Source organism: Haliotis cracherodii, unplaced genomic scaffold (genome assembly GCF_022045235.1).
Source record: "Haliotis cracherodii isolate W230 unplaced genomic scaffold, xgHalCrac1.p SCAF_11, whole genome shotgun sequence".
In the NCBI taxonomy this organism is placed as follows: domain Eukaryota; kingdom Metazoa; phylum Mollusca; class Gastropoda; order Lepetellida; family Haliotidae; genus Haliotis; species Haliotis cracherodii.
This window is the reverse complement of record NW_027266266.1, coordinates 39391805-39407954: the sequence shown is the minus strand read 5'-3', so window position 1 is coordinate 39407954 and position 16150 is coordinate 39391805. Positions and strand designations below refer to the sequence as shown.

The 16150-nt window shown below is 43.8% G+C and overlaps 1 protein-coding gene across 5 annotated transcripts in view; it reads left to right on the top strand.

Moving 5' to 3' along the window:
* Window positions 1-16150, top strand: part of LOC139456482 (eukaryotic translation initiation factor 3 subunit C-like) — a 42935-nt gene that overhangs the window by 2160 nt on the left and 24625 nt on the right. For all 5 annotated transcript variants that reach the window (XM_071238215.1, XM_071238216.1, XM_071238214.1 and 2 more), the window contains exons 2-13: window positions 1711-1810; window positions 2500-2568; window positions 3424-3500; window positions 3794-3906; window positions 5520-5765; window positions 6218-6348; window positions 6887-7022; window positions 9861-10123; window positions 11789-11885; window positions 12114-12226; window positions 13564-13687; window positions 14524-14763. In XM_071238215.1, coding sequence (XP_071094316.1) covers window positions 1719-1810; window positions 2500-2568; window positions 3424-3500; window positions 3794-3906; window positions 5520-5765; window positions 6218-6348; window positions 6887-7022; window positions 9861-10123; window positions 11789-11885; window positions 12114-12226; window positions 13564-13687; window positions 14524-14763 — 1701 coding nt within the window. In that variant the 5' untranslated portion in view covers window positions 1711-1718. The remainder of the gene's footprint in view (window positions 1-1710; window positions 1811-2499; window positions 2569-3423; window positions 3501-3793; window positions 3907-5519; window positions 5766-6217; window positions 6349-6886; window positions 7023-9860; window positions 10124-11788; window positions 11886-12113; window positions 12227-13563; window positions 13688-14523; window positions 14764-16150) is intronic.

Below are 16150 nucleotides of genomic sequence, written 5' to 3'. Positions count from 1 at the left end.
AATCAACATATTATCGATTAACCCTTTGAACAAAGTATGATTTTACATCGGCACTTCACGCCATGATATGAGTGTATTCCCTTTGTTTCAGTAAACCTAGACATGTAAAGACTCACTTTTGACATATCCACTGTGCAAGATAACAGTGATTAATCAATCAACATATTTTCTGTTAATCCTTTGATGATTGGGAACAATCCGTTGATTTACAAAAAAGTAAATCAACTGACCATCTCTTGCTGGGCTGCGAGGTGCATATTACATAACACACATTTCACCTCACTTCAAAACTGGATTTAGATTGAATAATTACCCCAGATACAATAAATGCCAAATAGGAACCTTTGTCAGGTAATCTGAGTGGTGCTACCACTAATTATACCTGTAATAAATTCATTAACTGAGCATCAAGTGAATGACGACAAATACACAAGTGTAGGGTTATACCAGAAAACTAGGATGACAACAAGGGAGTAGTAATCATATTATCGACGCAATCCGAAATCCAAAAATGCTTTCATGGCACGGATACTTTTTTTTTTATTATTAAACTTTAACCATCAGGGGTATTTCCAAATGATGACATCTGATGAGCTCTGCCGTTCTTTTTGTCAAAATATTGCCTCCAAGTTCTTTAGCTGTCCTTGCAGACGGTAGCCCAGTCTCTTGTCACTCTCCGTTTGCATATCATCCAGGTACTCACAGGGAAAAGCAATAACAAAGGCAACAACCAGTCCCAGGGAATTGCTTTAGATCAGTGCCCCTTTAACATATCGTGACTCACAACAATGTATAAAATGGTGTGCCTTGAAAGAAATCTAACCGTTTATACTTGCCCTTAGAAACTTAATGAGAGGAAATATCCTTTAAAAATGGGGATGGAAAGAAGGTCCAAGTGTGTATGTCAAGAGGCTGCATAGCAGTCCAGATGAGGTGTGACACAGTTTGGATGGCAGTATGTTAAATGATTATTTAGGTATTTTGTTATGCAAACAGGGAACGGTCTGAGGTTCCCTTCCATTTGTCCATTGCTTACCAAACAGTGTTAAAAGGTAAACAAGGATTGGTTGGCTTGGAGCCAGTATACTGTGTCTGAATGGCGAATCTGTTAAGGTGCGGCATGGTATCTCAGTGGACTAGCAGTATAAAAATGACATTGGGCCAGGATAGTACAAGTACAAAACGTGCATGCACATCGCTATACAAGTACAACGACCTTGAACATAGCGTTAAACCCCTGCTACCATAATATATATTTGTTGGAGGAAATATTTTTTCACTGCTCTCCATTCCTTCCCAGTCATCACTAGTTGTCGGGCATGGTCTGAATCAGTCAGGGTGCATGGGTGGCCCAGTCGTCTAAGGTGCTGCAATTCGCTGTGCAGAGTTGCGTCCCTTGGGCACGCCAGAAACCTATGATTGTGGGTTCGAATCCCGGTTCGCCCCTATTATGTTTCTAGGTGTGTCAGCACCATACCCGTCCTCGTGGGTTTCACCGAAGTGGTAAACGTCTGAAACCTGCATCACTTCGGGCTTTCCTCACACATTCAGCTGCCACGCCGTGATATAACTGGAATACTGTTAAAAGTGGCGTTAACTTAAACCCAACCCAACTCACTCACTCACTGAATCAGTCAGAAAATCATTCCTGTGTGCTTATGCTTTTGATCATTATGAACCTGTTGGTGATTTCTATTGTGTTTGTTTCAGTATCAAAGATGTCGCGTTTCTTTCGTGCGGGTTCCGAATCGGAATCGGAGAGTGAATCGAGCGGTGAGGAGTTGCAGCCCCAGCGCCCAGCTGCTACCAGGTGGGTGTTCTGTGTGTACCTTAATTAGTCACTCTTAAAATATTTATCAACAAAGTCATTAACTCTCCAGACACGTGAAGATCCAGGTTAGAATTTGTCTTCAGCAACCTATGCTGGCCGTAAAAGGCGACCATGCTTGTCGTAAGAGTCAACTAACGGGATCGGTGGTCAGACTTGCTGTCTTGGTTGATGCATGTTATCGTATCCCAATTGTGTGAATCGATGCTCATGATATCAATCACTAGATTGTCTGGTCCATACTCAATTATTTACAGACCTCGGTCATATAGGTGGTATATTGCTGAGTGCAGCGTTAAACAACAAACAAACAAACATTATCTCACCAACAATAGAGATCTTGGCCATGTTATTCCTGATGTGGGATTGTGGAGTAGAACAGCATGCTTGAAATCAAGTCAATCAATGTTTTAGAAGGAAATTAAAATAAACATATCAGCATCAAAGGTACTAGTTAATATATGCACATGTGTGAACAGATCTTTTTTATTTTATTTTGATATTGAAAATGTTTATTGAACAATGGATCTTGGTAGATATCATGAGATATAGACATATGATACTATTGGAAACAGTATATTTTTTATGTTAACAAACTGAAATGTATGCTTGTCATGAGGACTTGGATTGTGAGGTGAAGCGTCTGTAATGCAAGTATGTTTGTGTTGCAGGGCTGTGTTTCAGATGAGTGATGATGAAGAAGACACAAAGAGAGTTGTTCGCAGTGAGAAGGACAAGAGGTGAGCCAGCGTCACACGACAAAGTAGAATAGTATTGTCAACATGACACACTGTTGTCACACACTGCTGTCACACACTGCTGTCAGGGCAGCGGTAGAAACTAACTGTTTTAGCCCACTGGTCCTTGTTATGATAACATATAGCAAAACTCTTGAAAAGGGCAAATTTTCTACTAGTCCTTACGATACATTTAACTATTGAGCAGTTTAGCAAGGCCTATGTGACTAGTGCCAATTTCTAATGCTGCAGTGTCAAACTGTTTTCAGATACTGTTGTCAGGGTCACATGGAAATGTTTTCAGAAACTGTTATCAGTATCATACATTGTTGTCAGGGTCACACACTGTTGTCAGATACTGTTATCAGTGTGACACATTGTTGTCAGGGTCACACACTGTTTTCAGATACTGTTATCAGTATCACACATTGTTGTCAGGGTCACACACTGTTGTCAGATACTGTTATCAGTGTGACACGTTGTTGTCAGGGTCACGAACTGTTGTCAGATACTGTTGTCATTGTTGTCTGACAATAACACTGTTGTTGCTGTGACACCAAACTGTTACCTGACCCATGAAGATCCGGGTTAGAATAAGTCTTTGCCAAACCATGCTTGTCGTAAGAGGAGACTAAGTGTATTGGGTGGTAAGGCCAGCTACTTGATTGACACATGTCATCGTATCCCAATTGCGTAGATCAATGCTACTGATGGCAATCACTGGATTGTCTGGTCCAGACTCGATTATTTACAGACAGCTGTCATACAGCTGGAATACTGCTGAGTGTGGTGTCAAACAACAATAAAAAAACCACAGTGTTACCTGGGGTGTTGATGAATTGCTCTGTCTGTTCCCAGGTATGAGGAGATCAACAATGTCATCAAACAGCTGAAGAATCACAAGAAGATCAAAGACATGTCCAATGTCCTCACAGGTCGGTTACACAGGGTTGTTAGCTCAGTTGGTTGTTCACTGCACCAATACAGTGTACAAAGTCATGGCTTCAGTCATCATGTGTAGATGTAGATATGATTTAATTTATTTACCTGATGATACCTTTGTGAAAATTTTAATGAATAAATCATGGGAATGTTGGGTCAAAAGGCTAAAGATTTACTTTGTCAATCAGATTTGTAGACAGACCACTTGTCAATTATATTTAGATGCATTCCGACCTGTAGGGTTGTCTCCATGGAATCTGGTGTGAAGAATGTTGTGATGTTTCAGACTTCGAGGGTCTGGGCAAGGCATATGAGAAGGCCAGGAAGGTGGTGGACAAGGAGGGTATCCCACGCTTCTACATCCGCTGTCTGGTGGAGCTGGAGGACTTCGTCAATGAGGTCAGTGTCTTGGGTACAGAAACAGGTGAAGGTCCAGGTTTAACACTACATTATTCATACCCTTGAGAGAAGAAGGTTGCCCCTACATTGATATCAGTCAAAGGTTAAGTGTACCCTTACGTTTATACATATAGTCTGTATATTGATACGAATTGATGCCCTACTGTAGAGTGTGGAAGCAAGCGTTCAGGCTGCCCTACTGTAGAGTGTGGAAGCAAGTGTTCAGGTTGCCCTTCTGTTGAGTGTGGAAGTAAGTGTTCAGGTTTCCCTACAGTAGAGTGTGGAAGCAAGTGTTCAGGTTGCCCTACTGTAGAATGTGGAAAGAAGTGTTCAGGTTGCCCTTCTGTTGAGTGTGGAAGCAAGTGTTCAGGTTGCCCTACAGTAGAGTGTGGAAGCAAGTGTTCAGGTTGCCCTACTGTAGAGTGTGGAAGCAAGTGTTCAGGTTGCCTTACTGTAGAGTGTGGAAGCAAGTGTTCAGGTTGCCCTACTGTAGAGTGTGGAAGCAAGTGTTCAGGTTGCCCTACAGTAGAGTGTGGAAGCAAGTGTTCAGGTTGCCCTACTGTAGAGTGTGGAAGCAAGTGTTCAGGCTGCCCTACAGTAGAGTGTGGAAGCATTGTTCAGGTTGCCTTACAGTAGAGTGTGGAATGAAGTGTTCAGGTTGGCTTACTGTAGAGTGTGGAAAGAAGCGTTCAGGTTTCCCTACTGTAGAGTGTGGAAGCAAGTGTTCGGGTTGCCCTACAGTAGAGTGTGGAAGCAAGTGTTCAGGTTGCCCTACTGTAGAGTGTGGAAGCAAGTGTTCAGGTTGCCCTACTGTAGAGTGTGGGAGCAAGTGTTCAGGTTGCCCTACTGTAGAGTGTGGAAGCAAGTGTTCAGGTTGCCCTACTGTAGAGTGTGGAAGCAAGTGTTCAGGTTGCCCTACTGTAGAGTGTGGAAGCAAGCGTACAGGTTGCCTTACAGTAGAGTGTGGAAGCAAGTGTTCAGGCTGCCTTACTGTAGAGTGTGGAAGCAAGTGTTCAAGTTGCCTTACTGTAGAGTGTGGAAAGAAGCGATCAGGTTGCCCTACTGTAGAGTGTGGAAGCAAGTGTTCAGGTTGCCATTCTGTTGAGTGTGGAAGTAAGTGTTCAGGTTTCCCTACAGTAGAGTGTGGAAGCAAGTGTTCAGGTTGCCCTACTGTAGAATGTGGAAAGAAGTGTTCAGGTTGCCCTTCTGTTGAGTGTGGAAGCAAGTATTCAGGTTGCCCTACAGTAGAGTGTGGAAGCAAGTGTTCAGGTTGCCCTACTGTAGAGTGTGGAAGCAAGTGTTCAGGTTGCCTTACTGTAGAGTGTGGAAGCAAGTGTTCAGGTTGCCCTACTGTAGAGTGTGGAAGCAAGTGTTCAGGTTGCCCTACAGTAGAGTGTGGAAGCAAGTGTTCAGGTTGCCCTACTGTAGAGTGTGGAAGCAAGTGTTCAGGTTGCCCTACTGTAGAGTGTGGAAGCATTGTTCAGGTTGCCTTACAGTAGAGTGTGGAATGAAGTGTTCAGGTTGCCTTACTGTAGAGTGTGGAAGCAAGTGTTCAGGTTGCCCTACTGTAGAGTGTGGAAGCAAGTGTTCAGGTTATCCTTTGTCTGCGGCAGTGCTGGGAAGACAAGGACTGGAGGAAGCAGATCAGCAAGAGCAATGCCCGCGGGCTGACCACACTCCGACAAAAGCTGAAGAAGTACCTGCGTGACTTCACTGACGAGGTGACCAAGTACCGGGACAACCCAGATGCCGGGGATGATGAAGAAGTTGCCGCCCCGCCAAAGGAAGTGGAGTCAGATGAAGATGAGGATGAGGATGACGAGGATGTATCCAGCATTCCTCGGCGACCAGCCAAGAAGGTACTCGATTCAATCTACTTATCTAATTTTCAGCTGACAGCTGATGGTGTGCCATACCCTCACGGTATGGATTGCTGCTCATAATATCACTAGAATTGTCTCAACGTCTGGTCAACACATGAAGGTTGTTCTTAGAATTGGTCTTCAGCATCCCATGCTTGTCCTAAGAGACGACTAAAGGGATTGAGTGGTCATAGTCTCTGACTTGGTTGATGAATGTCATTGTATACTAATTGTGTAAATCGATGCTCATGCTTGCAATCACTGGATTGTCTGGCTCAGACACTTATTATTTACATACGGTCATATATTTGAAATATTGCTTGATGAGGCGTTAAACAACAAACAAACAAACAATGTCTTGTCCAGACTCAATTATGTTCTATACAGCATGGAAACTCATATTGCTTCATCTGAATTTGTTGAGTATTTGTTTGGAATATCTGTTGTAGATGCTTGACGACGATGACATGGACAGTGACGACAGTGACTCCTGGGACAGTTCAACCACCGAGTCTGAGTCGGACTCCGGGGACGAGAAACTGGATACAATGAAACTCACAGCAGAATACTTCTTGAAAAAGTAAGCAGTGCCATGTGTCCCTAGAGGCAGGAGAACAGCCAGTTACAGGTGGAGAACCTGGGTTACTTTGGAGTTACTTTAATTGGTGGGGCAGCACATTCAGCTACCCTTGTGGCTTTCTTCCACACCCCACTTAAGATCCGGGTTAGATCCGGTCTTCAGGAACCCATGCTTGTCATAAGAGACGACTGACAGGATTGGATGGTCAGGCTCACTGACTTGATTGATGCATGTCATCAAATGCCAATTGTGTGGATCGATGCTCATGATGTCTCGATTATTTACAGATTGCAGTCATACAGCTGGATTGTTGCAAACTGCGACATTGTCCAACAGTTTTAACATGCTGGATTGGCGTTGTACTTCCGTACCTCTGCTTACTATCGGTCTGTAAGATTTGATAAACGTTTAATAGGGCCATATTCTCTTGATGAGTGTGCCTGAATTAGAAGTATTGTGGCATTTAGAGAGTGAAGAGAGGGTAAGCTTTAGTTTCTCCTTGTAATTCAAGGGTTTTAACAGTGAAAGATATTTGCAGGACAACGGAAGATGAGCGCCTGAAGAGAGAAGAGAGGAAAAGAGAGCGGAAGAAGGAGAAAGAGGCAAAGAAGAAGTCAAAAGATGACGAAGACGGAGAATGGCAGGAAGTGGTGGGAGGAGTGCCGCTCATGACAGTGAGTAGATCTTCCTGTTTGTCCAGTATTCTTCATGACAGTAAGTAGATCTTCATGTTTGTCCAGTATTCCTCATGATAGTAAGTAGATCTTCCTGTTTGTCCAGTATTCTTCATGACAGTAAGTAGATCTTCATGTTTGTCCAGTATTCTTCATGACAGTAAGTAGATCTTCCTGTTTGTCCAGTATTCCTCATGACAGTAAGTAGATCTTCCTGTTTGTCCAGTATTCCTCATGACAGTAAGTAGATCTTCCTGTTTGTCAAGTATTCCTCATGCCTGTAAGTAGATCTTCCTGTTTGTCCAGTATTCCTCATGACTGTAAGTAGATCTTCCTGTTTGTCAAGTATTCCTCATGCCTGTAAGTAGATCTTCCTGTTTGTCCAGTATTCCTCATGTCAGTAAGTAGATCTTCATGTTTGTCCAGTATTCCTCATGACAGTAAGTAGATCTTCCTGTTTGTCTAGTATTCCTCATGACAGTAAGTAGATCTTCATGTTTGTCCAGTATTCCCCATGACAGTAAGTAGATCTTCATGTTTGTCCAGTATTCCTCATGTCAGTAAGTAGATCTTCATGTTTGTCCAGTATTCCTCATGACAGTAAGTAGATCTTCCTGTTTGTCTAGTATTCCTCATGACAGTAAGTAGATCTTCATGTTTGTCCAGTATTCCCCATGACAGTAAGTAGATCTTCATGTTTGTCCAGTATTCCTCATGTCAGTAAGTAGATCTTCATGTTTGTCCAGTATTCCTCATGACAGTAAGTAGATCTTCCTGTTTGTCTAGTATTCCTCATGACAGTAAGTAGATCTTCATGTTTGTCCAGTATTCCCCATGACAGTAAGTAGATCTTCCTGTTTGTCCAGTATTCCCCATGACAGTGAGTAGATCTTCATGTTTGTCCAGTATTCCTCATGACAGTAAGTAGATCTTCCTGTTTGTCCAGTATTCCTCATGTCAGTAAGTAGATCTTCATGTTTGTCCAGTATTCCTCATGACAGTAAGTAGATCTTCCTGTTTGTCTAGTATTCCTCATGACAGTAAGTAGATCTTCATGTTTGTCCAGTATTCCCCATGACAGTAAGTAGATCTTCCTGTTTGTCCAGTATTCCTCATGACAGTAAGTAGATCTTCCTGTTTGTCCAGTATTCCTCATGTCAGTAAGTAGATCTTCATGTTTGTCCAGTATTCCTCATGACAGTAAGTAGATCTTCCTGTTTGTCTAGTATTCCTCATGACAGTAAGTAGATCTTCATGTTTGTCCAGTATTCCCCATGACAGTAAGTAGATCTTCATGTTTGTCCAGTATTCCCCATGACAGTAAGTAGATGTTCCTGTTTGTCCAGTATTCCTCATGACAGTAAGTAGATCTTCCTGTTTGTCTAGTATTCCTCATGACAGTAAGTAGATCTTCATGTTTGTCCAGTATTCCCCATGACAGTAAGTAGATCTTCCTGTTTGTCCAGTATTCCTCATGACAGTAAGTAGATCTTCATGTTTGTCCAGTATCCCTCATGACAGTAAGTAGATCTTCCTGTTTGTCCAGTATTCCTCATTACTGTAAATAGATCTTCCTGTTTGTCTAGTATTCCTCATGACAGTAAGTAGATCTTCCTGTTTGTCCAGTATTCCTCATTACTGTAAATAGATCTTCCTGTTTGTACAGTATTCCTCATGACAGTAAGTAGATCTTCCTGTTTGTCCAGTATTCCTCATGTCAGTAAGTTGATCTTCATGTTTGTCCAGTATTCCTCATGACAGTAAGTAGATCTTCATGTTTGTCCAGTATTCCTCATGACAGTAAGTAGATCTTCCTGTTTGTCCAGTATTCCTCATGTCAGTAAGTTGATCTTCATGTTTGTCCAGTTTTCCTCAGGACAGTAAGTTGATCTTCCTGTTTGTCCAGTATTCCTCATGTCAGTAAGTTGATCTTCATGTTTGTCCAGTTTTCCTCATGACAGTGAGTAGATCTTCATGTTTGTCCAGTATTCTTCATGACAGTAAGTAGATATTCGTGTTTGTCCAGTATTCCTCATGACAGTAAGTAGATCTTCCTGTTTGTCCAGTATTCCTCATGTCAGTAAGTAGATCTTCATGTTTGTCCAGTTTTCCTCATGACAGTAAGTTGATCTTCCTGTTTGTCCAGTATTCCTCATGACAGTAAGTAGATCTTCCTGTTTGTCCAGTATTCCTCATGACAGTAAGTACTACCGCTAAACAAACATCTGAGGACATCCCATTACGGGTCATGTCAGACCGACCTTGCGCAAACTTCGATCGACCAATGGAATGACTGACAAGAAGTCAACATTGGCCAATCAGAAGGAAGCTTACTCGTGCTTTACGGCACTAATTTAAAATTGACGACTACCCTTCGAAACATATTTTGACAAATTATCGATTAAAAATTTGAAACCTGAACAAAAAAACATTCTGAAATGGCTAATAGATGGTCTAGAATGTATGGATTCAGTCGTTAACCCCGTAACTATCGTTCGGAATACCACATGTAAAAAGTTTTCGATCGAGGTTGCATGATTAGAAATCACATTCCGACTGTCACTTTCATGATCTGGTAAGCGACGCTCTGATTGGTCGAATGAAAGGTCGTTCTGACGTGACCCCTAATGGGATGTCCTCAGATCTTTGTTTAGCGGTAGCGAGAACTAAGATTTGATTTTAATGAGATTGTGAGTAGATCTTCCTGTTTGTCCAGTATTCTTCATGACAGTGAGTAGATCTTCTTGTAGATTGAGTGCAGCTCTTAACAGTTATTCTCCCTCTCTCTCTCTCTCTCTCTCGCTCTCACCCTTTACCCACTCACTCACTCTTTCGCAGGAAAAGCCCAAGATGTTCCGCAAGGACGAAGAGATTACCCACGAGGCCGTGCTGAAGAAGCAGACAGAGATCCTGTCAGCTCGTGGAAAGAAGAGCACAGACCGGTCGGAGCAGATTGAGCTTTTCAAGGAGCTGCTGACAGTGTCTGATACGGCCAATCTCGGACCTGGCATTGCTGTCAAGATCATGTTCAACATCGTGTCAGCAATCTTTGACTACAACCCTAACATTGCCACCTGTATGAGGTCCGAGGTGTGGGAAAGGTGAGTGATGTGCATACGTCATGTTCTGTATACTCTGCTGCATTGTTGATGCCATGCAAATACTGTTGACGTCATACACGTCATGTCAGCGTCATAATTATTGACATGACAATTATTGTGGTGTAGCTCCTATCATCATTGACATCATATTGACCCTGTTAGCTTGTCAACATTTGGGTTTTCAATATCTACATGATAATATATCAAGTCCAGATTCCTTCCTTTGCTGAATTTGGCTGGAATTATGGAGTTATGGAGATTGTGGTCGATCGCAGGATTTGGAAAACACGAGTACTGTCAACTTAGCTTTTGTACAGATATTGTACAAATATTTTCATGTTTCTGATCAAAGTACTCACATGATTTGATGGACTTCGCGAAGTAAGACTCATTTTGTGACAATCGATCAGATCGTCTTGACTGGCCCCCACCATTTCGTTTGATGCATGTCATCAATCCCAATTGCGTGGATCGATGCTCATGATATTAATCACTGGATTGTCTGGTCCAGACTCGAATATTTACCGACTGTCGTCATATAGCTGGAATATTGCTGAGTGTGTGTTCAACAACAAACCAACCAACCTACCTTTGCTGAATTAGGCTGGAATTATGGAGTTATAGTTTGGTTGGACTTACGAGTCTATGCCTAGTCCAATCAAAATTGCATAGGGAAATCGACATCTGGTTTGTAAACTGCTAGGCAGATTTTGGTTGATGGCAGGAATTGTACTGTCAACTTAACTTCAACAGATTTTGAACAAATCTTTTCATGTTTCTAATAAAAAAACCTCCCATGATTTGATGCTCTTCGCGAAATAAGACCCATTTTGTGATAATATAGATCTTGATTATCTATCAGATCGTCTTGACTGGGCACCGTCATTTTGTTTGAAGCAAATGCAAGTGATATGAGAGGTGGAATCTGATTGGTCAGTAGATGAGACATTGAAGGTACAAACCTCATAAAGCCGCTGGTGGGGCTTCGATCGAGACCAAAACTTCCAGCCTAGTTGGGCAAGGGTGGAAACTGGACTTTTACAGTCGCTTAACTCCCTTGCCCCCGAAAGATGCTAGACGCACACTCCTATTATGATCTGTATGGTTCGCAGGGACCACAGGTGTCCCAGTCGCCTAAGACGCTGCAATTCTCTGTGCAGAATTGCATCTCTTGGGCATGCCAGAAACCTAAGATTGTGGGTTCGAGTTTGTCAGCACGATATCCGTGCTCGTAGGTTTCAACAAAATGGTAAATGTCTGAGACCTGCATCATTTCGGGCTTTCCTTACACATCAAGCGGACACACTGTGATATAACTGGAATACTGTTCAAAGTGGTGTTTAGCGCGATGCACTCATTGTATGTTTTATGGGGTATTGACACTACGGGGACAGAAATGTGTGCACTCACGAAGATGTTTATGTGTGCCCTTTGGAAATATTGTACCAATTAGCATAATTAGAGGAATACTTTGATCCATCATTGACATTGGCGGAAGTCATTTCCCCAGGGCTAGGTCATGAATAGTTGTAGGTTAGAAAGTTTGACTCAGCCCTCTCTTTGAGAATGTTAAAACCCATTTTATGATGCTCTCCGAGGAGATATCTCTAAATGTCACCCGATCACCTAAGCCCAAATTGGAAGTGTGCACTATGTGTGTTGCAGCTGTCTGGACAACCTGCAGATCCTGCTGGATATGCTGAAGGAAAACGATGAGATCGTCATTGGCGAGAACATCCCCGATGACACACAGATATTTGATGTATGTAACTAAAACCTGCTTTATCATTAGTCAGGGATTTGTCCCAGGGCTAGGTTTCTAAAAAAATCAGTCTTTGTGCTGAGTTGGTGTTTAAGCATGGGAGTAGCGATCTACTGAGCACTATGATGAATTTGTGAAATGGTTCGTGATCTCTACATGTAGCAGCTTTCACATGAAAAGAAGCCCTGTCTTTTGTGGTGAGTTGGACGTTGTGCTGTTTGTTGACAGAAAGCTCCGTACCGTGTGCGAGGCTGCATCCTCACCATGGTTGAGCGGATGGATGAAGAGTTCACCAAGATGCTGCAGGCCTGTGATGCTCACAGTACAGAGTATGTAGACAGGTGGGTACAGTGTCTGGACCAGTGCGGGTCGTAAGAGGTCAGGCTTAGTGTACAGAGTATGTAGACAGGTGGGTACAGTGTCTGGACCAGTGCGGGTCGTAAGAGGTCAGGCTTAGTGCACAGAGTATGCAGACAGGTGGGTACAGTGTCTGGACCTGTGTCGGTCGTAGCAGAGTATGTAGACAGGTGGGTACAGTGTCTGGACCAGTGCGGGTCGTGAGAGGTCAGGATTAGTGTACAGAGTATGTAGATAGGTGGGTACAGTGTCTGGACCTGTGCGGGTCGTAAGAGGTCAGGCTTAGTGTACAGAGTATGTAGACAGGTGGGTACAGTGTCTGGACCAGTGCGGGTTGTAAGAGGTCAGGCTGAGTGTACAGAGTATGTAGACAGGTGGGTACAGTGTCTGGACCTGTGCGGGTCGTAAGAGGTCAGGCTTAGTGTACAGAGTACGCAGACAGGTGGGTACAGTGTCTGGACCAGTGCGGGTTGTAAGAGGTCAGGCTTAGTGTACAGAGTATGTAGACAGGTGGGTACAGTGTCTGGACCTGTGCGGGTCGTAAGAGGTCAGGCTTAGTGTACAGAGTATGTAGACAGGTGGGTACAGTGTCTGGACCTGTGCGGGTCATGAGAGGTCAGGCTTAGTGTACAGAGTATGTAGACAGGTGGGTACAGTGTCTGGACCTGTGCGGGTCGTAAGAGGTCAGGCTTAGTGTACAGAGTATGTAGACAGGTGGGTACAGTGTCTGGACCTGTGCGGGTCGTGAGAGGTCAGGCTTAGTGTACAGAGTATGTAGACAGGTGGGTACAGTGTCTGGACCAGTGCGGGTCGTAAGAGGTCAGGCTTAGTGTACAGAGTATGTAGACAGGTGGGTACAGTGTCTGGACCAATGCGGGTCGTAAGAGGTCAGGCTTAGTGTACAGAGTATGTAGACAGGTGGGTACAGTGTCTGGACCAATGCGGGTCGTAAGAGGTCAGGCTTAGTGCACAGAGTATGTAGACAGGTGGGTACAGTGTCTGGACCAATGCTGGTCGTAAGAGGTCAGGCTTAGTGCACAGAGTATGCAGACAGGTGGGTACAGTGTCTGGACCAATGCGGGTCGTAAGAGGTCAGACTTCGTAGCTTGGTTTATTGCCAGCATTCCTAATGGTGTCTAATGGTATCTATGGGTTGTCAGGTCCAGAATTCATTACTTCCTGTCGCCGTCATATGGATGGATTATTGCTGAGTGAGGCGTTCAATGACAGGGAGGCAGGTAGGCAGGGAGGTACATGTCATCAGCTGCCAGGATGCAGATGTGGGAATGAGGTTGTAAGCTGCATGTGCTGGTGTTGTCAGGTTGAAGGATGAGCCGCGTGTGGCAGACCTCACCAAGCAGCTGGAGAAGTACCTGGAGACGCGCGCCACCACAGACGAGATGTGTCGGGTGTACCTGCGCCGCATTGAGCAGACCTACTACAAGGTATGTCGATCATCATCACAGAGAGATCTCTTGTCCCACTCACCACTGCATCAGGTTGTGTTTACAGGCTTCTTAATGCATAGACGACTTGTGAAGATCTGGGGTAGTATAGGTCCTCAGCAACCCATGCTTGTTGTACGAGGCGACTAACGGGATTGGTGGTCAGGAACGCTGACTTGGTTGATTCATTTCATCGTATCCCAATTGTGGTCAGAAGATGATTTGGTGTCAATGGTTTGGTGAATTGGGTTCGTTAAGATTGGGTTCCAATTGCGTGGATCAATGCTCATGATGTCAATCACTGGATTGTCTGGTCCAGACTCGATTATTTACAGACCACCGTCATATAGCTGGAATATTGCTGAGTATGGCGTTCGTTAAACAACAAACAAACAAACAAATGCATAGTCCAGTATCAGGTTGTGGTTACAGGCTACTCGTGCATGGTCAGTTTTATGATACTGTAAAGTGTTCAATAAGATATTTTCCAAATATATGAAGGATATGGGTGTTCCAGATATAGACACTGTACTTTATGGGTAACTTCAAAGTGGTAAACGTCTGAGATCTGCATCACTTTGGGCTTTCCTCTTAGCTGACATGCTGTGGTATTACTAGAATACTGATCACGGCAGGTTAAACCGAACTCACACATTCTGAATTTAAGAAAATAAGAACTTGAAAAAAAATGATTGTTTTCCCAAATTTGCTAGGCAAGGACACGTAGTTTGGAATCCTTGATAAATCACAGCACTTGTACTTTGTTATTCCTGGATGAGGACCTACGTTTCCTTGATGATGTGCTGAACAAGTCTGTGTGTATTGTGTTTGTGCAGTTTGACTACAAAGCCATGGAGGGTGTGGAGCCGGACCCGGCCGAGGAGAACCCCGAGCAGATGATGGACCGACTCTGCAAGTACATCTACGCCAAAGACAGCACGGACAGACTGCGTACCCGCTCCATGCTGTGCCACATCTACCACCACGCCCTGCATGACCGCTGGTACCAGGCTCGGGACCTCATGCTCATGTCACACCTGCAGGACACAATCCATCACTCGGACGTACACACACAGGTCAGCCTTCATCACTCGGACCGGCGCCCAACTCTCAGTCATACTCATGTATTTATCTCCATAGGGATTTGGGGGCACGGGTGGCGCAGTCGTCTAAGGTGCCGCGATTCGCTGTGCAGAGTTGCGCCCCTTGGGCACGCCGGATACCTGTGGTTGTGGGTTTGAATCCTGGTTCGCCCCAATTATGTTTCTAGGTTTGTCAGCACCATACCCTTGCTCGTGGGTTTCACCGAAGTGGTAAACGTTGGAGACTTGCATGACTTCGGGCTTTCCTCCCACATTAAGCTGACACGCCACGATATAACTGGAATACTGTTAAAAGCGGTGTTAAACCAAACTCACTCACTCACTCCATCGGGGTTCCAGGTTAACTTGGTCCCTAGCAACCTGTGATGGTTGTGACAGTGGATCGTGTGGTCAGACTCCAGGGCCCACTTGCACAAAGCGATCTTAGTGCTAAGACTATCGTAAGCCTATGTGGAAGTATGGGAGTTATGGTCATCTTAGCGCTAAGACTATCATAAGCCTATGTTAAAGTATGGGAGTTATAGTCATCTTAGCGCTAAGACTATCGTAAGCCTTTGTTAAAGTATGGGAGTTATAGTCATCTTAGCGCTAAGACTATCGTAAGCCTATGTTAAAGTATGGGAGTTCTGGTCCACTTAGCACTAAGACTATCATAAGCCTATGTTAAAGTATGGGAGTTATGGTCATCTTAGCGCTAAGACTATCATAAGCCTATGTTAAAGTATGTGAGTTATGGTCATCTTAGCGCTAAGACTATCATAAGCCTATGTTAAAGTATGGGAGTTATGGTCATCCTAGCAATAAGACTATCGTAAGCCTTTGTTAAAGTATGGGAGTTATGGTCATCTTAGCGCTAAGATCGCTTTGTGCAAGTGGGCCCAGGTCAGGTTGAATTCATATCATCCTGAGCTTACAGCGTAGGCGTAGTCATGATATCAATCACTGATTTGTCTTGACTTGATTATTTACAGGCCGGACCCCTGAAGATCTGGGGTAAAATAGGTCTTCAGCAACACATAATTGCCATAAAAAAGAGACTATGCTTGTCGTAAGCGGCAACTAACGGGATATGGTGGTCAGACTCACTGACTTGGTTGATGCGTGTCATTGTATCCCAATTGTAAGGATCGTTGGTCATGATGTCAATCACTGGAATGTCTGGTCCAGGCTCGATTATTTACAGATAGCCGTCACGTAGCTGGAAAATTGCTGAGTGCAAACAACAAACAAAACATACAAAATATTTACAGGCTGCCTTCATATAGCTGGAATATTGCAAACAAAGCAAAACTCATGTCAATTTCTCGGTTGTCACATTTTTACACAAGGAGATAGTGGAGACCAATCTGCAAAGGTACTT